Raw genomic sequence first — 23,588 nt, 5'->3', positions numbered from 1 at the left:
GACTCTTGAGATTAAGGTCTTAAATTAGAGATTTTAAAGAAAATATTCACTCACCAAGAAGCTCGGGTTGACAATGCTAGAATTTACATACTAGCAACTAGTATTCATTAGCCCGATTATTGTACTTCAGAAAGAACTTAATTTCTCTCAAGCCCATTGAAATTGGAGACTTTTATTATCTCAATTCGGGTAAAACCAGAAACTTGAAATTCTTTGGCGTTTTTATTTTAATACAAATTTGGTTAAAATATCAGTCAATAATTTAAATACATAAAATCTAGGGTTCCAATGAAACGGATTAGTTATAGCCATGGGAGAATACGGTATTAACCACAGTCCGGTATTCAGTAGAAACTGCGACTGAAGTAGACAGCGATGTCAGAACGATCGGAGAAGACATGGTCAATCTGAAAAATAATGGTAATTTATGAAAGATTTTAGAAGAGACTCTGTATGTGTGAAAAAGGGATCTCAGAATTAAAGTAGTTTTTAAAATTACAACGCTCCTTTTGCGACAACATTAATACTTAACGAAGAGTAAGAATTTATTTCATAAATCTGAATTTAATAAAAACTTTCAGATATTGCCAAAGCTGAGTAGAAGAAAAATAAACCCCGTGTAATATCTTCGCCCCCTAGTGGTGACTGGGGGGTAGATGGTTTAGAGGGTAAACAATGATCAAGATAAGCAGGAATAAAAAGAATCTAACTTTAACACTGAAGGTTTGTTTTATCAACAATTGCCTAAGTCTCATTCGAGATTGAGAGTCTTAAATCAGAATGTAGCCTGAAGATGCAGAAAGTTCTTTAGTCACATTAGTAAAGATAGTCAGCCAAAAGCTAAAATTTTTAATTTAATTACCTGGCTAGTGCAGATTGAAATTTATTGCCTTTACCAATTTAACCCAAGAATCAGTAATGAAAACTAAGGCAAGAATAAATATGCAACTAACCAGACTCACTTTGTTGAGGAAAGACTAATCTAAAAACTAAACTATTACCAACAAGAGTTGGTAGTAAACTTTATATGATCACCTGTTTCCATATTTAGGTATTTAAACCTAGTTTAAGTCAGTTGAAAAATAACTTAATTTCGGGCATCTAAAAGGCTTTAATAATTTGAACAGTAAATCCAAGTTCCAAGTTTAAATAGAATTAAAAAAAAATAAACATTCTATGTAGTCTCAATAGATTTACTGAAAATGCGATTAAATTTTTAGAATTTACTAAATAGAATCCTAAAATGTCTTTACTTACGTTTGAACAACTACAGTCGTGAATGTAGTTTGAGAGATCAAGTGGGCATTGTGAGTAATGGTAAAGATGTCTACAGAAACTTCAGTCACGTAGACGAAGTTAGACTTCGCAGTAGTAACAAACTCTGTTACTGGTCTCTCTACAACTGTAGTAGTTAGCGCCAATATATCATCCACTTGGGTTTGGTGGAGCTGTTGGAAATTTAAAAAGATACAAAAGCTTAAAATACAGGCTTATAAGATTAAGATTCTAATTTAAAAGATTAAGATTCTAATTTAATACATTTAAGAGCACACAAAATCCTGACTAGATGTTGCCCTCTAAAACTATGAGATCTACTGAAGGTTTAAATTAATGTTATATATTTATGAGCTTTATCAATACTACAAAAAAAAAAAAAAAAACTTACTCCTCTAGTAGTAACAGTAACTGTATCATATGCAAATCCCGTTATAGTGACTGGTACGCTGTTGAGGATAGTTTCAGTTACTGTAACGAAGCTGTCTATTGTTGTAGTATCTGTCACAGTTATGGTCTCTGGAGCCAAAATTTGTGCAAAACCTCCCTGGTTTGAGGAACCAAAAGATTGGCTACCAAAGCCCTGGTTGACAAATCTAATGCTTGATCCACTGCCTTGACCAGATGTAGAGATAAAGTTTCCCTGTCCTTGATTGACAAACCCAGATCCTGTTACAAAACTATCTGTCCCTCCAATTACAGATCCAGAAGACTGCCCCCTTGACCCCTGGTTTTGGTTAAATCCAAAGCCGGATCCACTAAACTGTCCAGATGACCCTCCGATCACTCTCCCAGAAGACTGGCTACTTGACCCTTGATTACTGTTAAACCCAGAGCTGAACCCACTAGATTGTCCAGATCCTGAAGTGCCTTGACCAGATTGTCCTAAATTTATGATCTGGATCCCTGCGCCAGACACACTAGATTGTCCAGAAGAAATTCCCGTCTGGCCCTGGTTGAAGTTAGTTCCTTGTCCCTGGTTGAAGTTAGTTCCTTGTCCCTGGTTGAAGTTAGTTCCTTGTCCCTGGTTGAAGTTAGTTCCTTGTCCCTGGTTGAAGTTAGTTCCTTGTCCCTGGTTGAAGTTAGTTCCTTGTCCCTGGTTGAAGTTAGTTCCTTGTCCCTGGTTGAAGTTAGTTCCTTGTCCCTGGTTGAAGTTAGTTCCTTGTCCCTGGTTGAAGTTAGTTCCTTGTCCCTGGTTGAAGTTAGTTCCTTGAGAAAAACTACCTTGACCACTGCTACCACCTATTAAATTAGAGCCCCCCGCAATAACGCCAGCTTGGGTTGTAGGTCCAACTATTATGTTGGAGGATCCAACATTTTGGCCGGAATTAGAGCCAAAATTAAAGTCTGTTCCAGCAGATCCAGTGTTACCAGATACAAAGAAGTTTCCACCAGTACCAGAAGCAACGAAGTTTGAGGCTGGATTGATTACTGGACCAGCGAATCCAGAATTACTGGGTCCCACAAATCCAGCAGTAGTACGCCCATTCAGGTGCAGAAGAGTAACCAACAGTAGCGTAACCGAGGAATACATCTGGAAGTAAATTTGATGTGGTTGTACTATGTTTATATACGGAAGTCAAACTTAAAATAAGCCAATCAAACAGATTCTATAAAATACCGAAATAAAAATACCAAGGGATATTTCCAAAACTTACAAACAGTCATTAACTAAGTATATCATAAAACTACCACAGTTGAAAATGAATAAAATTTGCCTAAACTAACTCTGGCCCTATCAACCAAGAGTTTTAAAACTTAGCTTCAGGATATTTTATATCCTAGTGTGTTTAGACGATCTCTAGCGAAATTTTTTGCCAGTTATAATCAATGCTTCAGAAAAGATTAAACTATTTTATATCCTAGTGTGTTCAGACTATCTCTAGGGAAATTTTTTGCTTCAGAAAAGATTAAGAGTTTTGTGCATCGAATGTTAGCTGGCCAATTTGGTTAGTTATAAAATTGGAAGGAACCTCAATTCATAAGAGAAATTGTCCAATACACTACTAAGAAAGCTTCAAACCATGCAAAACCGGGCGGCTAGACTGATAAAAGGCATTAAACTACGGGAGAGAATAACTCTTGCATTGATCGATCTACATTGGTTACCTGTTAAGGCTAGAATTGAATTTAAGATTTGCTTGTTGACCCACAAAGCACTTACAAGTGATAACTAAATATCTTCGTGATTGCTTGGTCCCCTACTCTGAAGCTACCAGGGCCGCTGTAAGAGACCCATAGACTATTTTAAATTAGTGTGAATCATGCAATAGGAGGAAGAACGTTCAGTTATGCTGCACAGAGACTCTTCAACGACCTTCCACTCTATGTCGAGAATAGCAAAAAAATGTGGCAGCCTTCAAGAAAAACCTGAAGACTTTTCTTTTTAGAAAGTGTTATAATAGTGACCTGAAAACTATTAAGCCTGAATACAAATGCTAGCGAAATAACTGTTAAGATACAGAGCAAAATTTTAACTAGAAAGAAAATATTTTTTCACACACCAAGGCCCGCCTGAACAGACTTAGTGTCTGACGGAGGGCGAGAAATAAACCCGTAAGTAAAAGTAAAGTAACGTAAAGAAGCTAAAGCTATTTCAGCCGACGAGAAATAAATTCCAATATTATGTTAATTATAAAATTAAGACCCCTAAGAGGAGCTAATACTTACACTAGTATAAATATTGAACTAAAACTTTTTATAAATCTATAAGCAAAACGATCCTAGCCGATGCAAAAATTAAAAAAGTATTGGTAGTATATTACAAAGTTTGTCAACAAACATGGAATACCTAATTAAGGGGAACCGAATTAAAATAATTAGTACGAAATAATTAATACAAACCAAACCTCATCAAAAGCGTAGAAAACTTTACATGGAATTGACAGAAATAAGTTGCAATAATAACTGCAATAGTAACTTAAATAATCAAGGCAAGTGAAAGGAAATTATACCCAAGTTTGAAATACTCGAGGAGGATAATCCATGTTACTTTACATGTAAGAAGATAAGATTCACGCAATTAGTTTAACACCTAAATTTGACCACATGCCAAAGCTTAAATTAAATAAAACTCGCACTTCAGCGTGTACAACAAATATACAAGAGTGATCATATAAAGCATATTGCAATTTTAACTTATAAAGTTCAACATAATCAAAACGAGCCACCTTACCTTTACAAGAACTTCTAGACTTATTGCGAGTTATATGTTGCACCTGAGATACTGCTGTCACTACTAAAACAAGGCCAGGAGGGCTTATTTATAATGTCCCTCAAGCCAGTACAAGAACACCCTTGTCCATGGACCTGGAAAATGCCAACCAAAACGACAACTGAAAACCAGACAAGTTGCTCTACAGATAGATGGCGGCAGGGTAGTTGTTTGAATAATTTTCTATTTTATTTTTCTTAATAAGCATTTATCCAAACTATAAAAAACAAGAATAGAACACGTTTTACTTCTTATTTTGAATGCATCAAAATGTAAAACTTAAGTATAATATACATATGTTAAGTAAAATCATTTTTCATACAATATAAAACTACTATCATGTTAGCAATAGCAGGTGATGATATTATTATTATTATTATTATTATTATTATTATTATTATTATTAGGGCAGTAGACCCTACTTCAAGCAGGTTATCTTGAAAATAATAGCAGCCTCAGTGGCCTTTATCTTGCAATTGAGTTTATCAATGGGTCCTTTTTTTTTTTTTTACTCTCATCACTACTGCATTCCGCTAGTAAGCTTCAGTAGGAGGCGCAAAATGCATTGAAGGAATTTCTATGATTTAACTTTAAAAGTATACAGTCAAAATAGATGGTTAAGATTTGTGGCTGTTACACGTTACGAGAGGGTGCCGGATTGCTCCCCTCATCATCAATGTAAGTCTGAATGAATATGGGCTGATTAGCTTTATTTATACAACTTAGAGTGAATTGTTACTTCGGGAGCTAGCTGGTGATGAGTAGGCGTCGGTAGAGTTCATACTGGGTCTGCGACGGAGCTGTTCTCCCAATGGCTAGAGCTCTAACCGGGAATGGGTATGTTTCAGTCAGGTTGCTTCTCAGCGCACGACTGAAATAAATAATTTGAGATATAGTAGGATTGGGTGAAATTAGAAGATCGGGGGAATCTCATAAACGTTAAAAGTAAATTATATATTCTTCTTCAAAAGAATTATGTAGTATCAGTGATAGAATTCCAAGATTAATTATCAAATAAAAGTATAAAATGAATATCATACAAACGTATGCACCAACAGCATCCAAGACAGAGGAAGAAAGAAAAACTTTTTATGAAAATCTAGAGATATCTTAAAAACATAAGACCATTTGCATTTGTTTTAAGTGATTTCTATGTAAAGTAGGCCAATAGACGAGATAGAAATCAGTTGTAGGCAAATGCGGGGTGAGCATAAGAAACATTATAGGATATATGCATGTAAAATTTACTTAAAGCATACAATCTAATAATATATATATATATATATATATATGCATGTATATATATATATATATATATATATATATATATATATAAATATATGTATATATTTGTCTATATATATGTAAATATATATATATATATATATATATATATATATGCATATATATATGTAAATATATATATATGTATATATATATATATATATATATATATGTAAATATATATATATATATATATATATATATATATATATATATATATATATATATCCCATATACAATAAAGAGTAAGTGTCTGGCTATATATGTGTATATATGTATTCAGGAAGTATTTAGGGACTATGATCTCCAATACAGGGTCTTTAGAATTAGAGTTTAGTGAAAGATTGAAAAAAATAAATCAGATAATGGCTAGGTTAAGTAAAATTTGGAAATAAAATCGCCTGAAATTACATATAAAAATCAGGCTATGTATCAGTTTAGTGGGATCGGTGTTGCTGTATGGATATGAGTCTTGGTATGACAATGAAGCAATCCCCAATAGATTTAGTAAATTTGGGAACAAAGCCCTTAGCAGGATATTGGGAGTTGAATGGCAGGACAGGATTAGAAATTAAAACTATAAGAGAGATTACTCGAGTGTCATATGTGGATGAGATCATGATGAGGGGTAGATGGAGATGGTTTGGGCATGCTCTTCACACTCCCCAAGAGAGATTAGTTCGCCTAAGGTTCAGCTTGGCTCCACAAGGGACTAAAAGAGTTGGGAGACCCAGGCCTACATGGCTGAGGACTATGAAGCACGAAGCAGGAGATTATTAATGGAGAAGTGTTGAATTGAAAGTTCAAGATAGAGAAGACTGGCGAAATCTAACCGAGGCCCTTTGCGTTAATAGGCCTAGGAGGAGATGATATATATATATATATATATATATATATATATATATATATATATATATATATATATATATATATATATATATATATACATGATCATCTCCTACCCCTATTGACTGAAAGGGCCTCAGCTAGATTTCGCTAGTCGTCTCTATCTTGAGATTTTAAATCAATACTTCCCCAATGTGGCGAAACCGAGTCTCAGATGCATATCTTTTACTTTTGTAAGGAAAAGAAAGATTGTAAAATGGTTTGATTCTGTGCTAAGGAAATGTTGTAATCTAAATGGTTATAGTTTCTTGAAACTGTTATTCTATGATATAGAAGGAAAATCTAATATTGATAAAAACACTGCAATTTTATTGATAACATGTTATTTGTATTGTCTATGGATGTGTAATAAACACAGCAATGACTGCAAAGATATAATGTTTTTCTTGAAAAATAAATTACAATCCCAAAGGATGTATATTAGATGTAGATATACAGACAGTATATCAAAGAACATAACAAAAGAATATTTAGACTATGTATTTTGATTTTGATTTATGTTGATATATTTATATTTGTAAACATGAATTCATATCTATATCCTATTATATTTTTGTAAATAGAATAATTACACAAAAAATGTAAATGAATAAAATGTAAGTGTATTTTTATAATAAAAGAAAAAAAAAATAAATACTTCCCCATTCATCATCTCATACTACACGCTTCGTAATCCTCACCCATGCAGGCCTGGGTTTTCCAACGCTTATTATGCCTTGTGGAGCCCAAATGAAAGGTTGGTGAACTAATCTCTCTTGGCGAGTGCGAAGAGCATGCCCAAACTATTACCATCTACCTCTCACCATGATCTCATCTACATATGGTACTGGAGGAATCTCTCTTCTAGTTTCATTTCTAATCCTGCCCTGCCAATCAACTCCCAATATTCTTCTGAAGGCTTTGTTCACAAATCTACAAAATCTGTAGGATATTGTTTCATCTATATATCACGACTCATGTTCATTCAGTCACACCGATCTCACTAAACTGATATATAGCCTGATGTTTATATAAAATTTCAGGCCATTATTATTATTATTATTATTATTATTATTATTTTTTTTTTTTATTACTTAAGCTACAACCTGAGGTGGAAAAGCAGGATGCTGTAAGCCTAAGGGAGAAGGAGAGATAGTCCAATGAGGAATTAAGATAAGGAAATAAAAAACTACATGAGAATTAACGCATAATGAATATAAAATATCTTGAGATCGGCAACGACATTAAAATAGATGTTATTATAAACTATGAAGAGAGGCATATGTCATTCTTTTAAACATAAGATTCGTAGCAAGTTTAAACTTCTGAAGTTCCACAGAATCGACTACCTGATTAAGAAGTTCATTCCACAATCTGGTCATAGCTGGAGTAAAACTTCTTATCCTACTTTTAAGTAGGATAAGACCAAAATGTTAACAGCCAGTCATATAGTTAAAATGTTACTTCTAAAATTGCGTGCCTGCTAGCTACGCAATTAATTTCCCAAGCTATAAACAGTCGAACACAGCAGTTTTTTATTCTTGTACGTTCTCCGACGATTTCTGCCATGCACATGATGTTCGTTAGAAATATTTACCCAAGTAACACTGTCCGGTTATATCTACACAATAGGGAATGGTAATGATTGTCGATGTCATTAGTGAAAGCAAAGGTCAAAACAACCTTACTATCGTATTTGCAGTTCGGGCAAGACAACACTGGCAGACCAAATTCTATTAATACTTGCATATCGTTTCATCCCATAAATCTACCGTAGAGCATATTAAGTATTCGCATGGGAAAGTATTCGAGCAGTTGATTGGATACACATGTAATTAAAGATATGTGCCCTTGTGCATTTATCTAGAATAGTCAAGCTCCTTCCAAAAGAGGGTCAAATGCAGGACGAGTACTCTTACGAGCGTAATTTTCTCATTTTGAAATAGATCAGTCCCAAGCAGGCAGTAGGCAGGCAAACGTATGACCTTGGCTAGATGCAAAGCCGAGGACAAAAGAAATGGACAGGCGATGTAGTCCCTAGTCAGGCACCCATCCAGTGCCCCAACATCAGGCACAGGTACTGCAATGTTTTGCTCGTGATTTTCTAGTCTATCTATTTAGTCTTTCTACACTAGTAATCACCACCCATACCACAAGATTGGTACAGTGTCTACCCACTGCTCATTTGCCCATTGTGTGGAAGGGGCTTCAGTTCTTCCCATCCTAAAGTATGCTTGGGTCTTAATTACAATGCTTGTGGTATTATATAAGTTTGTTTTGCATTATATAAAAAGTTTACCTCATGCCAGTTTCATGCTTTTGAGTTTTGACTGCCAAACACCTCAAGGGTCCAAAGTCAGGCATTTGTATGTAGAAAGAGTTATGCGTCCGCTAGTTTTTTAAACCCCTAAAGAAACCAAACGACATGGGATAGTACAGTTAACATAACCCGACACAGGGTTTTACTTTTGTTCTCCAAATTACTGCCGTCACTCTAAGTCCCCTGCCACACGAAGGGCAAATGCTAAGTATGCACCGAATTGCCCGCAAAACAGTGTTACCAGATCAAATATCTGAAGGCAGACTAACTCATGACATTCCGACTACAGCCAAGCAGCAGTGTCGTCCCTATCCAGTGGCCCACATTGCCCCCCCCACCCCCCACCAAAAAAAAAAAAAAAAAAAAAAGAAAAAAGAAAACAAACCCACCCCCACAAAAAAAAAAAGAAAAAAAAAAAAAAGAAAAAAAAAAACAAACCCACCCCCACAAAAAAAAAAAAAAAAAAAAAAAAAAAAAAAAAAGTAAAAATAAAAAAGAAAAAAAGAAAAAAAGGCACCCCCGTTATGATTGTTTACCCCGTAGTTTCTTCATCCAAGACATTCATCACCACCACCACCCATACCACCGAATTGGTAACAGTAAATTTTCTTTTCGCGTGGAAGGGCTTTTACCCGGCTAGGCACCTCTTATTAGGCCACGCTTATTGCATTAACAAATACCCTTAAAACTACCACCACTCCCAGTAGCATTGCTCAGTTACCTACAAAATCTTTGTCCCCCCACTAAATTTAGCATACAAAACTTCAAGATCCAGATTGAATCTTCGTAACAATAACTCTCTATGAATTGTTAGAAAAAAAAATAAACATACCAATCCTGTCTGGATCAACCATAGGATTATAATAAACTTAACAATAACTGAAATTAACACCAGTGACGTACGCAAGTGCTATATTTCAAAGTTAATTATTTGGTAGTGAACATAGTTTTTTTTTGGATGCTCGTTACAGATACAAATTTAAGGATTTATCACAATAAAAAAATAAAAAAAAAAATGAAAAAAAATTGCTGCCTCAAGATTTCTTAAGTTTATGAAAGTTTTTATGTCTCCTGATTTAGAAATTAAGTTACAAAGAAAAATTAACTAATGTTTCAAGACATGAATGACTCAAAAATTTTGTTCCCAAATGCCAAATTTTTTGCTTAAAAAGTTTAAGCTTAGTGTACCTTTAATAATACATTTGTACTTTCCTAAAATAGTTTTAGGATCAAGGAAAATCTACCATACACAGGCCACAGTCTCTTTAGGTTTTAATTGCTTTGCAGTAACCCTTCCACATTGTGAAAGCAAAATTATGGAAAATAACAAAATTATAGAAACTCAAGATGTTTAAAGTAAAATAATTCTGCAGATGGCCTTCCATGACGTTGAAATAAAAATTCATGAAAATTAATAAGTTAAAGGATTAATAAATTAAGAAGTTTAAGGTTTAATTTAATTGTCAGATTCCACGAGGTCCAATTAAAAACTATGACGGCAACCACCCCATGCGTTAGTTGTAACAAAGTTAGCTAATGTTACTGAGGCGGCAAGTAGCCCCTATTCAGGTTCTTTGTAAAGGATGTGACTGTAGTAGTCAACGCTTGCGTTACTGTAGTAGTTTCTTCTTGAACCAACGTTTGCGTACTCCACACTGGCACAGTCAACACCTGTTGAAATTTAGTTTACTTTAGAACAATTTTAAAATCTTTTGTATAAACATTGGCTGCTAACAATAAAAATAACTTAAATCAATTTCAATAATAAAAATCAAAGCTACTTTTAAACTCTTCAAAAATTACAATTTCCAGTCTGGTAGTCGAATATATTTTTATATGAACAGGGAGAATCTTAAAACTTAAATGTTCACAACTCATTAGTACTGTACCACAAGACTTTAAAGATTAATACTTACGGAATGCGCAACAGAGACATGCGTGATACTCTGCCAAAATCGTACAGTCTGGGTTGTTGTTACAAAGCTAGTGAAGACTGATGTCACAGTCAGGGTTGGCGTGACCATAATTTCCACAGTTCTAATTATAACAGGAGTAGAAGTCACCCTCATAACAGATGTAACTGTTCGTGGGTTTGCCGGGAAGTAACTGTACACTGTGACAAATGCGGTGACAACTTCATTGACATTGGTTGTTTCAGTTATCCACACATCACTAGTTACTCGCACTCTTAGGGGATGAGTTTTTAAAACCTGTTAATAAAAAGAAATGTTACCATTCGGAGTGTAAAAAGTAAAATGTTGTCTAGCAAGAAGGGTCTTTAAAACCTGTTAATAAAAAGACATGTTACCATTCGGGGAGTAAAAAGTGAAATGTTGTCTAGCAAAGGTTATGCAACCAAGTTTTCAAAACTGATCGAGCAAAGGTCACCAAACAAAAAGTTTCAATTCATGGTTAATTAAAAAAGTTTCATAATAGCTGTAAGGAAATTTGAAAAATCCCATGAATTTGTCATCCCATAGGCCCACAATCATTTTTGTATGTTAAAAGTTGAAAAATGTCCATACTTACAGTTTCTGTCCAAGTCTCTGTAAATGGAGTAACAGTTGCCGGTGCCAGTGCAGAAGTAAGCCTGTGAGTTTCATAGTTTGGGGCTATCTGGCAGCTAGCCTGTAACAAGTATTGAATTACCAAATTAATTTTTTTTTCCAGTTTTGAAAGGTTTCAGAAAGGTCAGGCAGAAGAGAATTTTTGAAGGTTAACATTCTCATATAAAGAGTACTTAAGGTATAATTTTCAAGCTCCCGTTAGGTTTTATCTCCAAAACAGTACTTACCAGTAAAAAGACCGATGTAAAGATGATCAAGAGAGTAGCCATCTGCAAAAGAAGTGTAAGAATAGGAATAAAATTATCAAGGCAGTGAAGACAAATCAAGTCACATACACCATTACTAGTTTAGGGAAAGATATTCAAGATGTACCAAAAATCTAAAAAAAAATTAAAAGACTTCATAAATCTGAAATCTAGGTAAAATAAGAGCCCTAAATGTTAAAGCCCTAAATGTTAATAGTGTAAAATTCAGGTATAACAGAGCCCTATGGTATTAAATACCCGCTAGTATTTCATGAGAGCTAGAAATTTATCAATAGAAAAAGTCATTGAATTTATATAAAAAATGTCAAGAAACTTATACCAGTTATAAATTGCATAAAAAACCGGGTATAAAGTTTTCTTTAAATGCAAAGGGTTTTGGAATATAACTCATGTGATCCTGCGACCCAGATTATTCGAACTTGAGGCAGCAATAAAGGTTAATTCAATATTTAACCTAAAAATAGAAATTGGATAGTTGAACTTTGATATTGCTATTTTTACAACTATATGCTACAAAAGTTGTTGCGTATGATAAATTCAAAGTCTAAATGAAATTATTATAAGTTTTAATTAGTATAAGAAAATCAACACAAAATGTTATTTTCATTAGTAAAATAAATTTTTGAATATACTTACCCGATAATCATGTAGCTGTCAACTCTGTTGCCGACAGAAATCTACGGTCGGGATACGCCAGCGATCGCTATACAGGTGGGGGTGAACACCACAGCGCCATCTGTGGTCAGGTACTCCAGTACTTCTTGTCAACACCACCTCAATTTTTTCCTCGGTCCACTGGTTCTCTATGGGGAGGAAGGGTGGGTCAATTAAATCATGATTATCGGGTAAGTATATTCAAAAATTTATTTTACTAATGAAAATAACATTTTTCAATATTAATCTTACCCGATAATCATGTAGCTGATTCACACCCAGGGTGGTGGGTGGAGACCAGCATACATGTTAACAAAGAAGCTAAGTATCCCGTATTTTATTTTATTAGTTATTCAAAAATAACATAAAATAAATAAGTACCTGGTAAGGAAGACGACTTGAACCATTACTCTGCCTTTATTAAGTACGTCTTCCTTACTGAGCGTAGCGGTCCTCTTAGGATGCTGAACGACTCTTAGGTGCTGAAGTATAAAGGGCTGCAACCCATACTAAAGGACCTCATCACAACCTTTAACCTCGGCGCTTCTCAAGAAAGAATTGACCACCCGCCAAATCAACAAGGATGTGGAAGGCTTCTTAGCCGACCGTACAACCCATAAAAAGTATTCAAGAGAAAGGTTAAAAAGGTTATGGGATTATGGGAATGTAGTGGCTGAGCCCCCGCCTACTACTGCATTCGTTGCTACGAATGGTCCCAGGGTGTAGCAGTTCTCGTAAAGAGACTGGACATCTTTGAGATAGAATGATGCGAACACTGACTTGCTTCTCCAATAGGTTGCATCCATAACACTCTGCAGAGAACGGTTCTGTTTGAGGGCCACTGAAGTAGCCACAGCTCTCACTTCATGTGTCCTTACCTTCAGCAAAGCAAGGTCTTCTTCCTTCAGATGAGAATGTGCTTCCCTAATCAGGAGCCTGAATAGGTAAGAAACTGAGTTCTTAGACCTTGGAAGAGAAGGCTTCTTGATAGCACACCATAAGGCTTCTGATTGTCCTCGTAAAGGTTATGACCTTTTTAGATAGTACCTAAGAGCTCTAACTGGGCAAAGTACTATCTCCAGTTCGTCCCCTACCAAGTTGGACAGGCTTGGGATCTCGAACGACTTAGGCCAAGGACGTGAAGGAAGCTCGTTTTAGCAAAAAACCGAGCTGCAAGGAACATGTAGCCGTTTCAGATGTGAAAAACTATGTTCCTGCTGAAGGCGTGGATCTCACTTACTCTTTTAGCTGTTGTCAAGCACACGAGGAAAAGAGTTTTTAAAGTGAGGTCCTTAAAAGAGGCTGATTGGAGAGGTTCAAATCTTGAGGACATAAGGAACCTTAGGACCACGTCTAGATTCCAGCCTGGAGTGGACAACCGACGTTCCTTTGAGGTCTTAAAAGACCTAAGGAGGTCCTGTAGATCTTTGTTGGTGGAAAGATCCAAGCCTCTGTGGCGGAAAACCGCTGCCAACATACTTCTGTAACCCTTAATCGTAGGAGCTGAAAGGGATCTTACGTTCCTTAGATGTAACAGGAAGTCAGCAATCTGGGTTACAGTGGTACTGGATGAGGAAACTGCATTGGCCTTGTACCAGCTTCGGAAGACTTCCCCTTTAGACTGATAGACTCTGAGAGTGGATGTCCTCCTTGCTCTGGCAATCGCTCTGGCTGCCTCCTTCGAAAAGCCCCTAGCTCTTGAGAGTCTTTCGAAAGTCTGAAGGCAGTCAGACGAAGAGCGTGGAGGTTTGGATGTACCTTCTTTACGTGAGGTAGACGTAGAAGGTCCACTCCTAGAGGAAGAGTCCTGGGAATGTCGACCAGCCATTGCAGTACCTCTATGAACCATTCTCTCGCGGGCCAGAGCGGAGCCAACCAACGTCAGCTGTGTCCCTTTGCGAGAGGCGAACTTCTGAAGTACCCTGTTGACAATCTTGAATGGCAGGAATGCATACAGGTCGAGATGGGACCAATCCAGCAGAAAAGCATCCACGTGAACTGCTGCTGGGTCTGGAATCGGAGAACAATACAACGGGAGCCTCTAGGTTATCGAGGTAGCGAACAGATCTATGGTTGGCTGACCCCACAGGGCCCAAAGTCTGCTACAAACATTCTTGTGAAGGGTCCACTCTGTGGGGATGACCTGACCCTTCCGGCTAAGGCGATCTGCCATGACATTCATATCGCCCTGAATGAACCTCGTTACCAGCGTGAGCTTTCGATCTTTTAACCAGACGAGGAGGTCCCTTGCAATCTAGAACAACTTCCACGAATGAGTCCCTCCCTGCTTGGAGATGTAAGCCAAGGCTGTGGTGTTGTCAGAGTCCACCTCCACCACCTTGTTAAGCTGGAGGGACTTGAAGTTTATCAAGGCCAGATGAACCGCCAACAGCTCCTTGCAATAGATGTGAAGTGTCCTTAGCTCCTGATTCCATGTTCCCGAGCATTCCTGTCCGTCCAAAGTCGCACCCCAGCCCGTGTCTGATGCGTCAGAGAAGAGACGGCGGTCGGGTTTCTGAACAGCCAAAGGTAGACTTCCTTGAGAAGAAAGCTGTTCTTTCACCACGTGAGAGTAGACCTCCTCTCTTCGGAAACAGGAACTGAGATCGTCTCTAGCGTCATGTCCTTTATCCAGTGAGCTGCTAGATGATACTGAAGGGGGGGAGGTGGGGTCTCCCTAACTCGATGAACAGGGCAGCGATGAAAGTGTCCCTGTTAGACTCATCCACTACCTGACTGAGCATCGGTTCCTTCTCAGCATGCTCTGGATGCAATCTAGGGCTTAGTATATCTTTGGGGCCGACGGAAAAGCCCGAAAAGTTCGACTCTGAAGATCCATACCCAGGTAGACAATGGTCTGGGATGGGACGAGCTGGGACTCCTCAAAATTGACCAGGAGGCCCAGTTCCTTGGTCAAATCCATAGTCCATCTGAGAATCTCCAGACAGCGACGACTTGTGGGAGCTCTTAAAAGCCAGTCGTCTGACGGAGCCGGACACAAGATCATGGTACTGCTGCACAGTCTGTGAACTGTCAACCATGGGGAAGCGAGGAAGTACAGTGACAACCCGAAGCTGTCTAGACTGTCTGGGTCGTACAGACAACTCCTTATCGGGTTGCTGAGGTTGCCGCACTGCGTCACAACAAGTCACTTCTGCTAGTTGTTGAACGTCTTCCCAGTGACACACTGACTCCGTAAACAAAAAATCCTCTAACAAGGACTAAGCTTGGACTGCATGTCTTGCAACACAGCTCAAGGTCTATGGGAGCAGGTGTGGTAACAGACGGGGTTAGCGACTGAAGTGGAACCATTACCCTCCCTGGAAGCATGCTATGCTTAAATAAAAGTCCATAGGAGGCTAAGCAGCTAAAGGCTCCTCTCCAAATGACAGAGTCCTCAAGGGAAAATCAGAAGGAGGGAGAATAGCACTTTCTCATCTACAGGAACCATATCCGAGAAAAGCTAAGTTCTCTCAGTGAGGGTTTCACTGGTGCAAAAGCAGAAGACTAGAAGGCAACGTTATGAAACTGCTTGACAGTCTAGTGAGTTGGCAACAACCAAAGATGTGTGACTGAGAAGCATGCGGTAAGGTATGCAGAGCATGCTGTATGCAGAGCATGCTGTATGTAGAGCATGCTGTAAGGTAAGCAGAGCATGTTGCATGGCGTGCGGCTTATGCTGCATGGGATGAGGCTCATGCTGCATGGGATGAGGCTCATGCTGCATGGGATGAGGCTCATGCTGCATGGTATGAGACTCATGCTGCATGGTATGAGACTCATGCTGCATGGTATGAGACTCATGCTGCATGGGATGAGGCTCAAGCTGCATGGGATGAGACTCATGCTGCATGGGATGAGGCTCAAGCTGCAAGGGATGAGGCTTATGCCGCATGCGTTGAGGAGGATGCCGCATAGTATGAGGCTCCTGCCTCATGGGTTGAGGCGGTTATTTATTCTTAAAAGGAAATCTGAACCTGACCCTAATCTAGCTGTCCGAGGATTTACCTGTTGAGACATCAGTCTCTTTACCAGCGAGTTTTACCAGATTTCCCCGGGCCACCACGTGACACAATTGGTAGTAATTCATTCAAATTACCCCTAATGAGTCAATATGGATAAATATCAACACAACATCGTGTTCAAATAGAAATAAATTTCTACCTCATACTTGGGATCGAACGCTAGCCCCTTCTAATGAAAGGCCAGGTCGAAACCAACCATGCCACGAGAGCCCATTGCCGCATAGTATGAGGCTCCTGCCTCATGGTTTGAGGAGGACGCTGCGCAGAGAGAGGCTCATGCTGTGAAGAATGCGGTTGCTGCATGCGTTGAGGCGGCTGCCTCATAGCATGAGGTTCCTCAAGAGTTGAGGCTCTTGCCTCAAGAGTTGAGGTTGCCTCAAGAGTTGAGGTTGCCTCAAGAGTGGAGGTGGCTGCCGCAAGAGTTGAGGTGGCTGCCGCAAGAGTTGAGGTGGCTGCCGCAAGAGTTGAGGTTGCTGCCTCAAGGATGGTGGAGGTTGCCGCAACGCAAGAGGTTGCTGCATAGCGCTGGTATCTGGCAACTCCCAATGCGGCAGCTCACGCGTGGAGGTAGGTTGAGGAACCTCAACATCATACGTCTGGCAGGGTGGACTGCGCAGAGGTGGAGTTGAGGTTGCTGCCTCGAGGATGGTGGAGGTTGTCGCACCGCAAGAGGTTGCTGCCTCGAGGATGGAGGAGGTAGTCGCAACGCATGAGGCTCCTACCTCAAGGGTAGAGGAGGTTGCTGCAAAGCATAAGGCTCCTGCCTCAAGTGTTGAGGAGGTTGCCACGTGGCAAGAGGCTCCTGCCTCAAGGAAAGTGGAGGTTGCTGCACAGAGCTGGTATCTGGCAACTCCCAATGCGGCAGCTCACGCATGGAGGTAGCTTGAGGAACCTCAACATCATACGTCTGGCAGGCTGAACTGCGTAGAGGTGGAGGAGCGCTCGCAGGAGGAGGTGTGTTAACCTTCTCTGCCTGAAACTCCTGCATCAACACCGCAAGCTGAGACTGCATTGTCAGCAGCATAGACCACTAGAGTTTAAGAAAGACAACAACAAACGGAGCTACTGTCCGTTGAAACTGAGGGTCTAAAACAGCTGGTGCGGCAACAGACGGAGTTACTGTCTGTTGCGATACCACCTTGCCTCTCTGGGAGGTGTGCAGTTGTCGTACTGCAGCAAGTCCGAACTGACCCAGTGCTAATGGCACCACCTAGGAGTTGGACTTGCGCGGAAGGGACCGACTTGCACTTAAAAGCTGCAATATTTGGTCCATGGTTTCTGCGAGAAACCTCTTCCGCAGACGAGGAATAAATGGGCTCTCTCGTCTTTGTGTGGGTGGGGTGATCACGTCGGCTACGTGAGTTGGTTACACCCGAAACCACGGAGGGAAACGTCTGTTCGTCGATCAAGGCCTGCTGAACCCATAAGTCCTTCGACATTACTTCTCCCCTGGGCTTGGGAGCTTGTAAGAGGTCCCAGACTAGGCGAACAACTGGCACGAACAGACGAACCCTCGAACGCAACACTGTAACACTTTGCGCTTATCACTTTTGATTTTCTGTTTGCACTTATTTCACTGAACTCGAAACTTTAAGTGGTTTGTACCTGAAACACGCAATTCTATCCTTCATTAAAAGTTAGTAATTGCGAAAACAGTATTACAATGTAACAGAAAAACATAATGAAAGATAAATAATTCAGTGGCTGGAAAAGAGACTAAACACTAGATCAAATAAACTACGTTTAAAATCTCTCACCGCATAAAGCCTGAGAACAAGAATAAAACTCTAGAAACGTTTACCTTCTTCCCCTAAAGAGACTAGGGAGAAGAGCAAAAACGATAACAACGTTACCCGCTTGAACGAAACGTTTATCCTCCTCTCTCTCCCTCCGTCTCTATCTCTCTCTCTCTCTCTCTTGACTTAGCACCTGAGAGAAGAGCCCAATTATATATATCGTTAAAACATATTATTGTTAAAGGAAAAAAACTGAAAGGTTTTCCAAATAAAAAGTTCCTTTATTAGAATTAAAACCATTTAAGCTAAGAAAGAATGAACAAAACGCTAGAATCGGTTTACTCTTACTGCAACGTGACACCGTGATAGACTCTCTCTCTATCGTAACGATAGAGCGCAAGTTGAACGTTCTGAACGTCAACAACTGCAGAGACAAAACAAAACGTTAGTTCAACTTTGAAAACAGTACAAGACTATCAAAGAAATTCTTTCAAAAACATTAAAATAGCATAATATGTTAACAGGTAAAAACGAAATGACGGGCTCAATGTTAATTAACTTCGGTTCAAGAAAAGACCGCCTACTATTAGGAAAGGTCGAATATAAACAAATATAAAAATTAATTTTAATAAGTTTATAATAAAAGGAAGTTAATCAAAGAGGCCTATAAAAGGCGGAGAGATATAAAATAAATCTATAACTTTGTTAAGCAAAATTAAGAGAGTCTATACTCTCTTCGACACCAACACTTCCGTCTAAGGGAAGGGTCGGCCATTTAAAAGTGAAAGAGAGTTCATACTCTCTTCGTACCAAAATTAAATCAAAAATTAAATCAAATTAATTCCAAAAACTTGCTAAGCTAATGATATAGCTTCCTGAATAGCGAAGGCTAAACTCTAGAGCAAATACATCACCAAATCGTGAGCAATAACTCCAGAATCAACAGCGTATCCATGTAGGTCTAGCCGGAGGCACGACAGAGGAAAAATTGAGGTGGTGTTGACAAGAAGTACTGGAGTACCTGACCACAGATGGCGCTGTGGTGTTCACCCCCACCTGTATAGCGATCGCTGGCGTATCCCGACCGTAGATTTCTGTCGGCAACAGAGTTGACAGCTACATGATTATCGGGTAAGATTAATATTGAAAATTCTGATTTATCAACAAAGTGCGGTTCATATAACAGTTACAGTTTAATGTAAGCGTCAAATTAATGTAAATTAACTTGGGTATCCTTATCAGTAGTAGGGCAATGCAAAAAGGTCAGATGTGTAAGGCAATGCTTAAAGGTCAGATGTATAGGGCAATGCAAAAATGTCAGATGTGGTCAGATGTATAGGGCAATGCAAAAATGTCAAGATTAATATGAATCATGGCGCTGAAGTAAAATTCTTCGAAAAGCTACATATAACTTACCCGCTCAAGTGCTACGAGAGACTATACTGCATATAATTTTAATTTACATTAACATAAGTTTTAAATAAATAAGGAATTCGATATTAAGGTAGACCGCCCTGGACCAATGGCGTAGCTAAGGGAGGGGGGGAGGGGGGGGGGGGTAATTGCCCCCGGCCTGGGGAAAATCTCCCCCCCCGAGAAGGGTCTTCTAGGAGTATTTTTCCTTCAAGGTCTTCTTGCCACCCCTCTCAAAATTTTGTTTTCATGTCGTTTGTTTTAATATCTCTACTGTAATGATTGTACATCTACATTAAGCGAAGTCTATAAGTTATACAGACCTCTCAACACTGATAGCTTCAACAATTAATGTATTATATAGAAAACCCAACGACCAAATTTAGCAAAACAAAGGCGGCTCGAAATTAAGTTCACACGAATAAAGTATAATAAGGAAAATAATTCGCTATAAACTAAAAGCCTATAAAACCAAAACGATAAACCATACCTTGAAATGAACTGGTTGGTTTTTTTCTAGTTGTGTTACACTTAAGCTACTGCTGTCACTGCTGACATAGGGACAGGAGGGCTTATTTATAATGTCCCTCATGCCAGTACAAAAACACCCTCGTCCATGGAACGGGAAAAGGTCTATCAAAACAACTGAAAACCAGACAAGTGGCTCTACGGATAGATGGCGCCAGGGTGGTTGTTTGAATAATTTTTCATCCCATTTTCTTTTATTGGTCTGTCATATAGTTTCCTGACATACGTCAATAAATTCAGTCTATGCTGAGTTTTCATTGTAAACGAAATATAGACTGAAGTTTTTAGAGAGAAACAAATCTCTCTCTCTCTCTCTCTCTCTCTCTCTCTCTCTCTCTCTCTCTCTCTCTCTCTCTCGTTAACTTCTTTATCGTATGAAATTACAGAAAAATATTTCATGGTATGCTTACTAACATTTATCCAAACTAAAATAAACAAAAGTAGGATGCGTTTTACTTTTTTATTTTAAACGCGTCAAATTGTAAAACAAAGATATATGCCTCTATCTCACTCAACCCGTAGCCCAGTCATTCCCTGACCATAGATTTCGGAGAGTGGGGGGAGGGTGGGTGAGCAGCTGATATTTTCGGCGGCGGATTCAATAACTCCTATACCAATACATATATTCAAATGAAATTTTATGGGATTTTTAAAAGATATATAAGCTTTGTTTCTGCCCATTTTCATGTTCACACCTGCTGTACGCATGCCCTAGCTGTCATTTTTGTTCGTAAGTGACGACTTTCAGCTAAAAAAATTAGTGAGGAGGAGCAGACTACTCCCAGAGATTTACAGATATCTAAATTATTTTCACAGGGTTTGGTGGATGATATGTGAAATAAATCTATACCAGTTTTTGTATTGATACTTGCCATAAAAAAAGTAACAGTAGCTATTTTTCGATATCCGTGGGAGGCCGATTTTCAGCGGCGCCGTAAATTACTCGTAGAATACTACACATATCTAAGTGAAATTTTCAGGGATTTATGGGATGGATATTTACATTGTCCATACCAATTTTCATGTTGATATCTGCTATGGTAAAGCCACACCAAACGTTTATTTTGGTATGGGATGAATGGTTATTTTTGGCGTTGGAGTAAATTGTTCCTAGAATAATTCACATATCCAAAAAGAAAATTTCAGGGATTGATGGGAAACAGTTTCTCTGTTCCTGCCATATTCCAAGATGATATCTATATTTGAAAAGACACAGCTATCATGTAACCTTCTTAAATATGATGTTAAATGTAGCAACATTACAATGAACTACGTGATAGTGAGTGACATCAAAAAGGGACAATGCCGATCTCATAAACAATATCCGTCCCGAGTTCAGCTAGTTATTATTATTATCATTATTATTATTATAGTGCACTGATTGGCTAGCACGCTGCCATAGCGAGGCTCAGATTCAGGCAAGCGGTTCTTCAGCTAAGATTCCAGATCCAGAGAGTCTTGTGCTGCTTTATGATTAGCGGAAGCGTTCATCTGGAGAGTCTCAGTCGCAGGCAGGCAGCGGACCGCTAATTATCGCCATCTTCATTGGAGTTAGCGAATCATTGGGCAATGTTCCTATGGCAGGAGGAGAAGAGGAACATCTCTTGGGTCCTATTGAGATTCGCCTTCTATTGCTGAATGAGCAGGGCCTCCATGATCTGCTGTTTGGAGCATTGCCGATGATGTTGGTATTTTTAATGATTTCGTCTTGTAGGATATTCTTGTCATGCATAAGGAGTTAGTGTTTTTTAATGGTACCTTGTTGAACGTGACAGTGCAATCTTTTGGATAGTCTCATCCTCATAATTCCAATATAATGGCAGGGGTATCCATAGCCTTAGTATTGATAAGAATATTCGACGGACTTCTTCAGGAAGTCCTATACAGTAGGGGTCGGGTTATTCTTCATGATTAAGGAACTTGTCCTGGTAGTCTGATAGTAGATAATAAAATTAATCTCAGTATCCTTTTGAACAGGTGCAACGTGGTTCTTGATTATGTCCTTCATGGCCTCATCATCCCGTTGGTATTAATAGTGCATAATACCTTTAAAAAAAAGTTTAACTCTGGAAGTCGTATTTCCATTGCTGGGCTCGATCTTATGCCAGTTGTCCATAGCACGTTTGACCTCTTGGTTGGCCTGTCTGTTGAGTAACCATTGTTCATTAGGACCTGGACGATCCTATCCAGTCCCTTGTGGGTCTCCTCCATCCAGAAAGAACAATGAGAGAGGGCCTGACGAATGTAAGCTCTGATACTGGAGGTCTTGTATCTAGTGGGACACTCACTGTCACCATTCAAGTAGATCCCTAGGTTCATGGGCTTCGTATAGACAGTAGTATCAAAACCATGGTAGCCAAGACCAAGAACATCCAGGAAGGGAAGACGGCCATTGTCCTGATGGTTCAGCATGAATATTAGGGAAACACACTCCTCAAAGGTCCTATGTTGTTTTTTAATGCTTTGAGAGGAGGGTGCTTTCATAAAAGTGTCGTCGATAGTGCGGATGTATATTTTTGGACAATCTATATAAGCAAAAACTCTCTCCCCGATAACCCTCATGTAAACGTTGGCTAATAGGACTCTGAAGGGGAGCTCATTACGATACCATGCTTTTGTATGTACAGGGGCCTTCTTGGTGGATATCTCCAGGAGAGTGTAGAAGGCATGCTCTAGGATGTCTCTGTAGACTCTATCCAAGATCCGCTGGATGGTGTCATACACGGGGCCATTGGTAAAAAGGGACTTTATGTCGAATGAAGCGATGACTCCTTCGCTGGTAAGTCCTTTGATGGCAATCAGGAAATCCATAGAGGAGACAAAGCTCTATTTGGCTTATTATCATTATTATTATTATTATTATTATTATTATTATTATTATTACTATTATTATTATTATTGTTATTATTAATATTACCAGGACTAAGAAGTCCGTCGAATATTCTTATCAATACCCAGGCTATGGATCCCCCTGCCATTATATTGGAATTATGAGGATGAGACTATCCAAAAGATTGTACTGTCACGTTCAACAAGGTACCATTAAAAAACACTAACTCCTTATGCATAACAAGAATATCCTATAAGACGAAATCATTAAAAATACCAACATCATCGGCAATTCTCCAAACAGCAGATCATGGAGGCCCTGCTCATTCAGCAATAGAAGGCGAATCTCAATAGGACCCAAGAGATGTTCCTCTTCTCCTCCTGCCATAAGAACATTGCCCAATGTTTCGCTAACTCCAATGAAGATGGCGATAATCAGCGGTCCGCTGCCTACCTGCGACTGAGACTCTCCAGATGAACGCCTCCGCTAATCATAAAGCAGCACAAGACTCTCTGGATCTGGAATCTTAGGGAAGAACCGCTTGCCTGAATCCGAGCCTCGCTCTGGCACCCTGCCAGCCAATCAGAGCAC

At 38.9% G+C, this 23,588-nt stretch overlaps 2 protein-coding genes across 2 annotated transcripts; both read right to left on the bottom strand.

The window, feature by feature from the left end:
* Nucleotides 1-208: 208 nt before the first annotated feature.
* On the bottom strand, nt 209-4,606 carry LOC137614443 (uncharacterized). The gene is made up of 4 exons (XM_068344252.1): nt 4,451-4,606; nt 1,667-2,809; nt 1,258-1,448; nt 209-407 (listed from the first exon to the last, which is right to left on the bottom strand). Exons 2-4 carry the CDS (start codon nt 2,807-2,809, stop codon nt 299-301), a joined length of 1,443 nt encoding a protein of 480 aa, XP_068200353.1. The 5' UTR covers nt 4,451-4,606; the 3' UTR covers nt 209-298.
* A 5,815-nt stretch (nt 4,607-10,421) lies between these two features.
* On the bottom strand, nt 10,422-20,246 carry LOC137614451 (chondroitin proteoglycan 1-like). The gene is made up of 5 exons (XM_068344259.1): nt 20,130-20,246; nt 11,773-11,814; nt 11,508-11,606; nt 10,895-11,188; nt 10,422-10,649 (listed from the first exon to the last, which is right to left on the bottom strand). The coding sequence occupies exons 1-5, from the start codon at nt 20,229-20,231 to the stop codon at nt 10,518-10,520; spliced, it is 669 nt and encodes a 222-aa protein (XP_068200360.1). The 5' UTR covers nt 20,232-20,246; the 3' UTR covers nt 10,422-10,517.
* Nucleotides 20,247-23,588: the final 3,342 nt, after the last annotated feature.

This window comes from Palaemon carinicauda, chromosome 20 (assembly GCF_036898095.1).
Source record: "Palaemon carinicauda isolate YSFRI2023 chromosome 20, ASM3689809v2, whole genome shotgun sequence".
In the NCBI taxonomy this organism is placed as follows: domain Eukaryota; kingdom Metazoa; phylum Arthropoda; class Malacostraca; order Decapoda; family Palaemonidae; genus Palaemon; species Palaemon carinicauda.
This window is presented reverse-complemented; position numbering and strand designations above follow the sequence as displayed.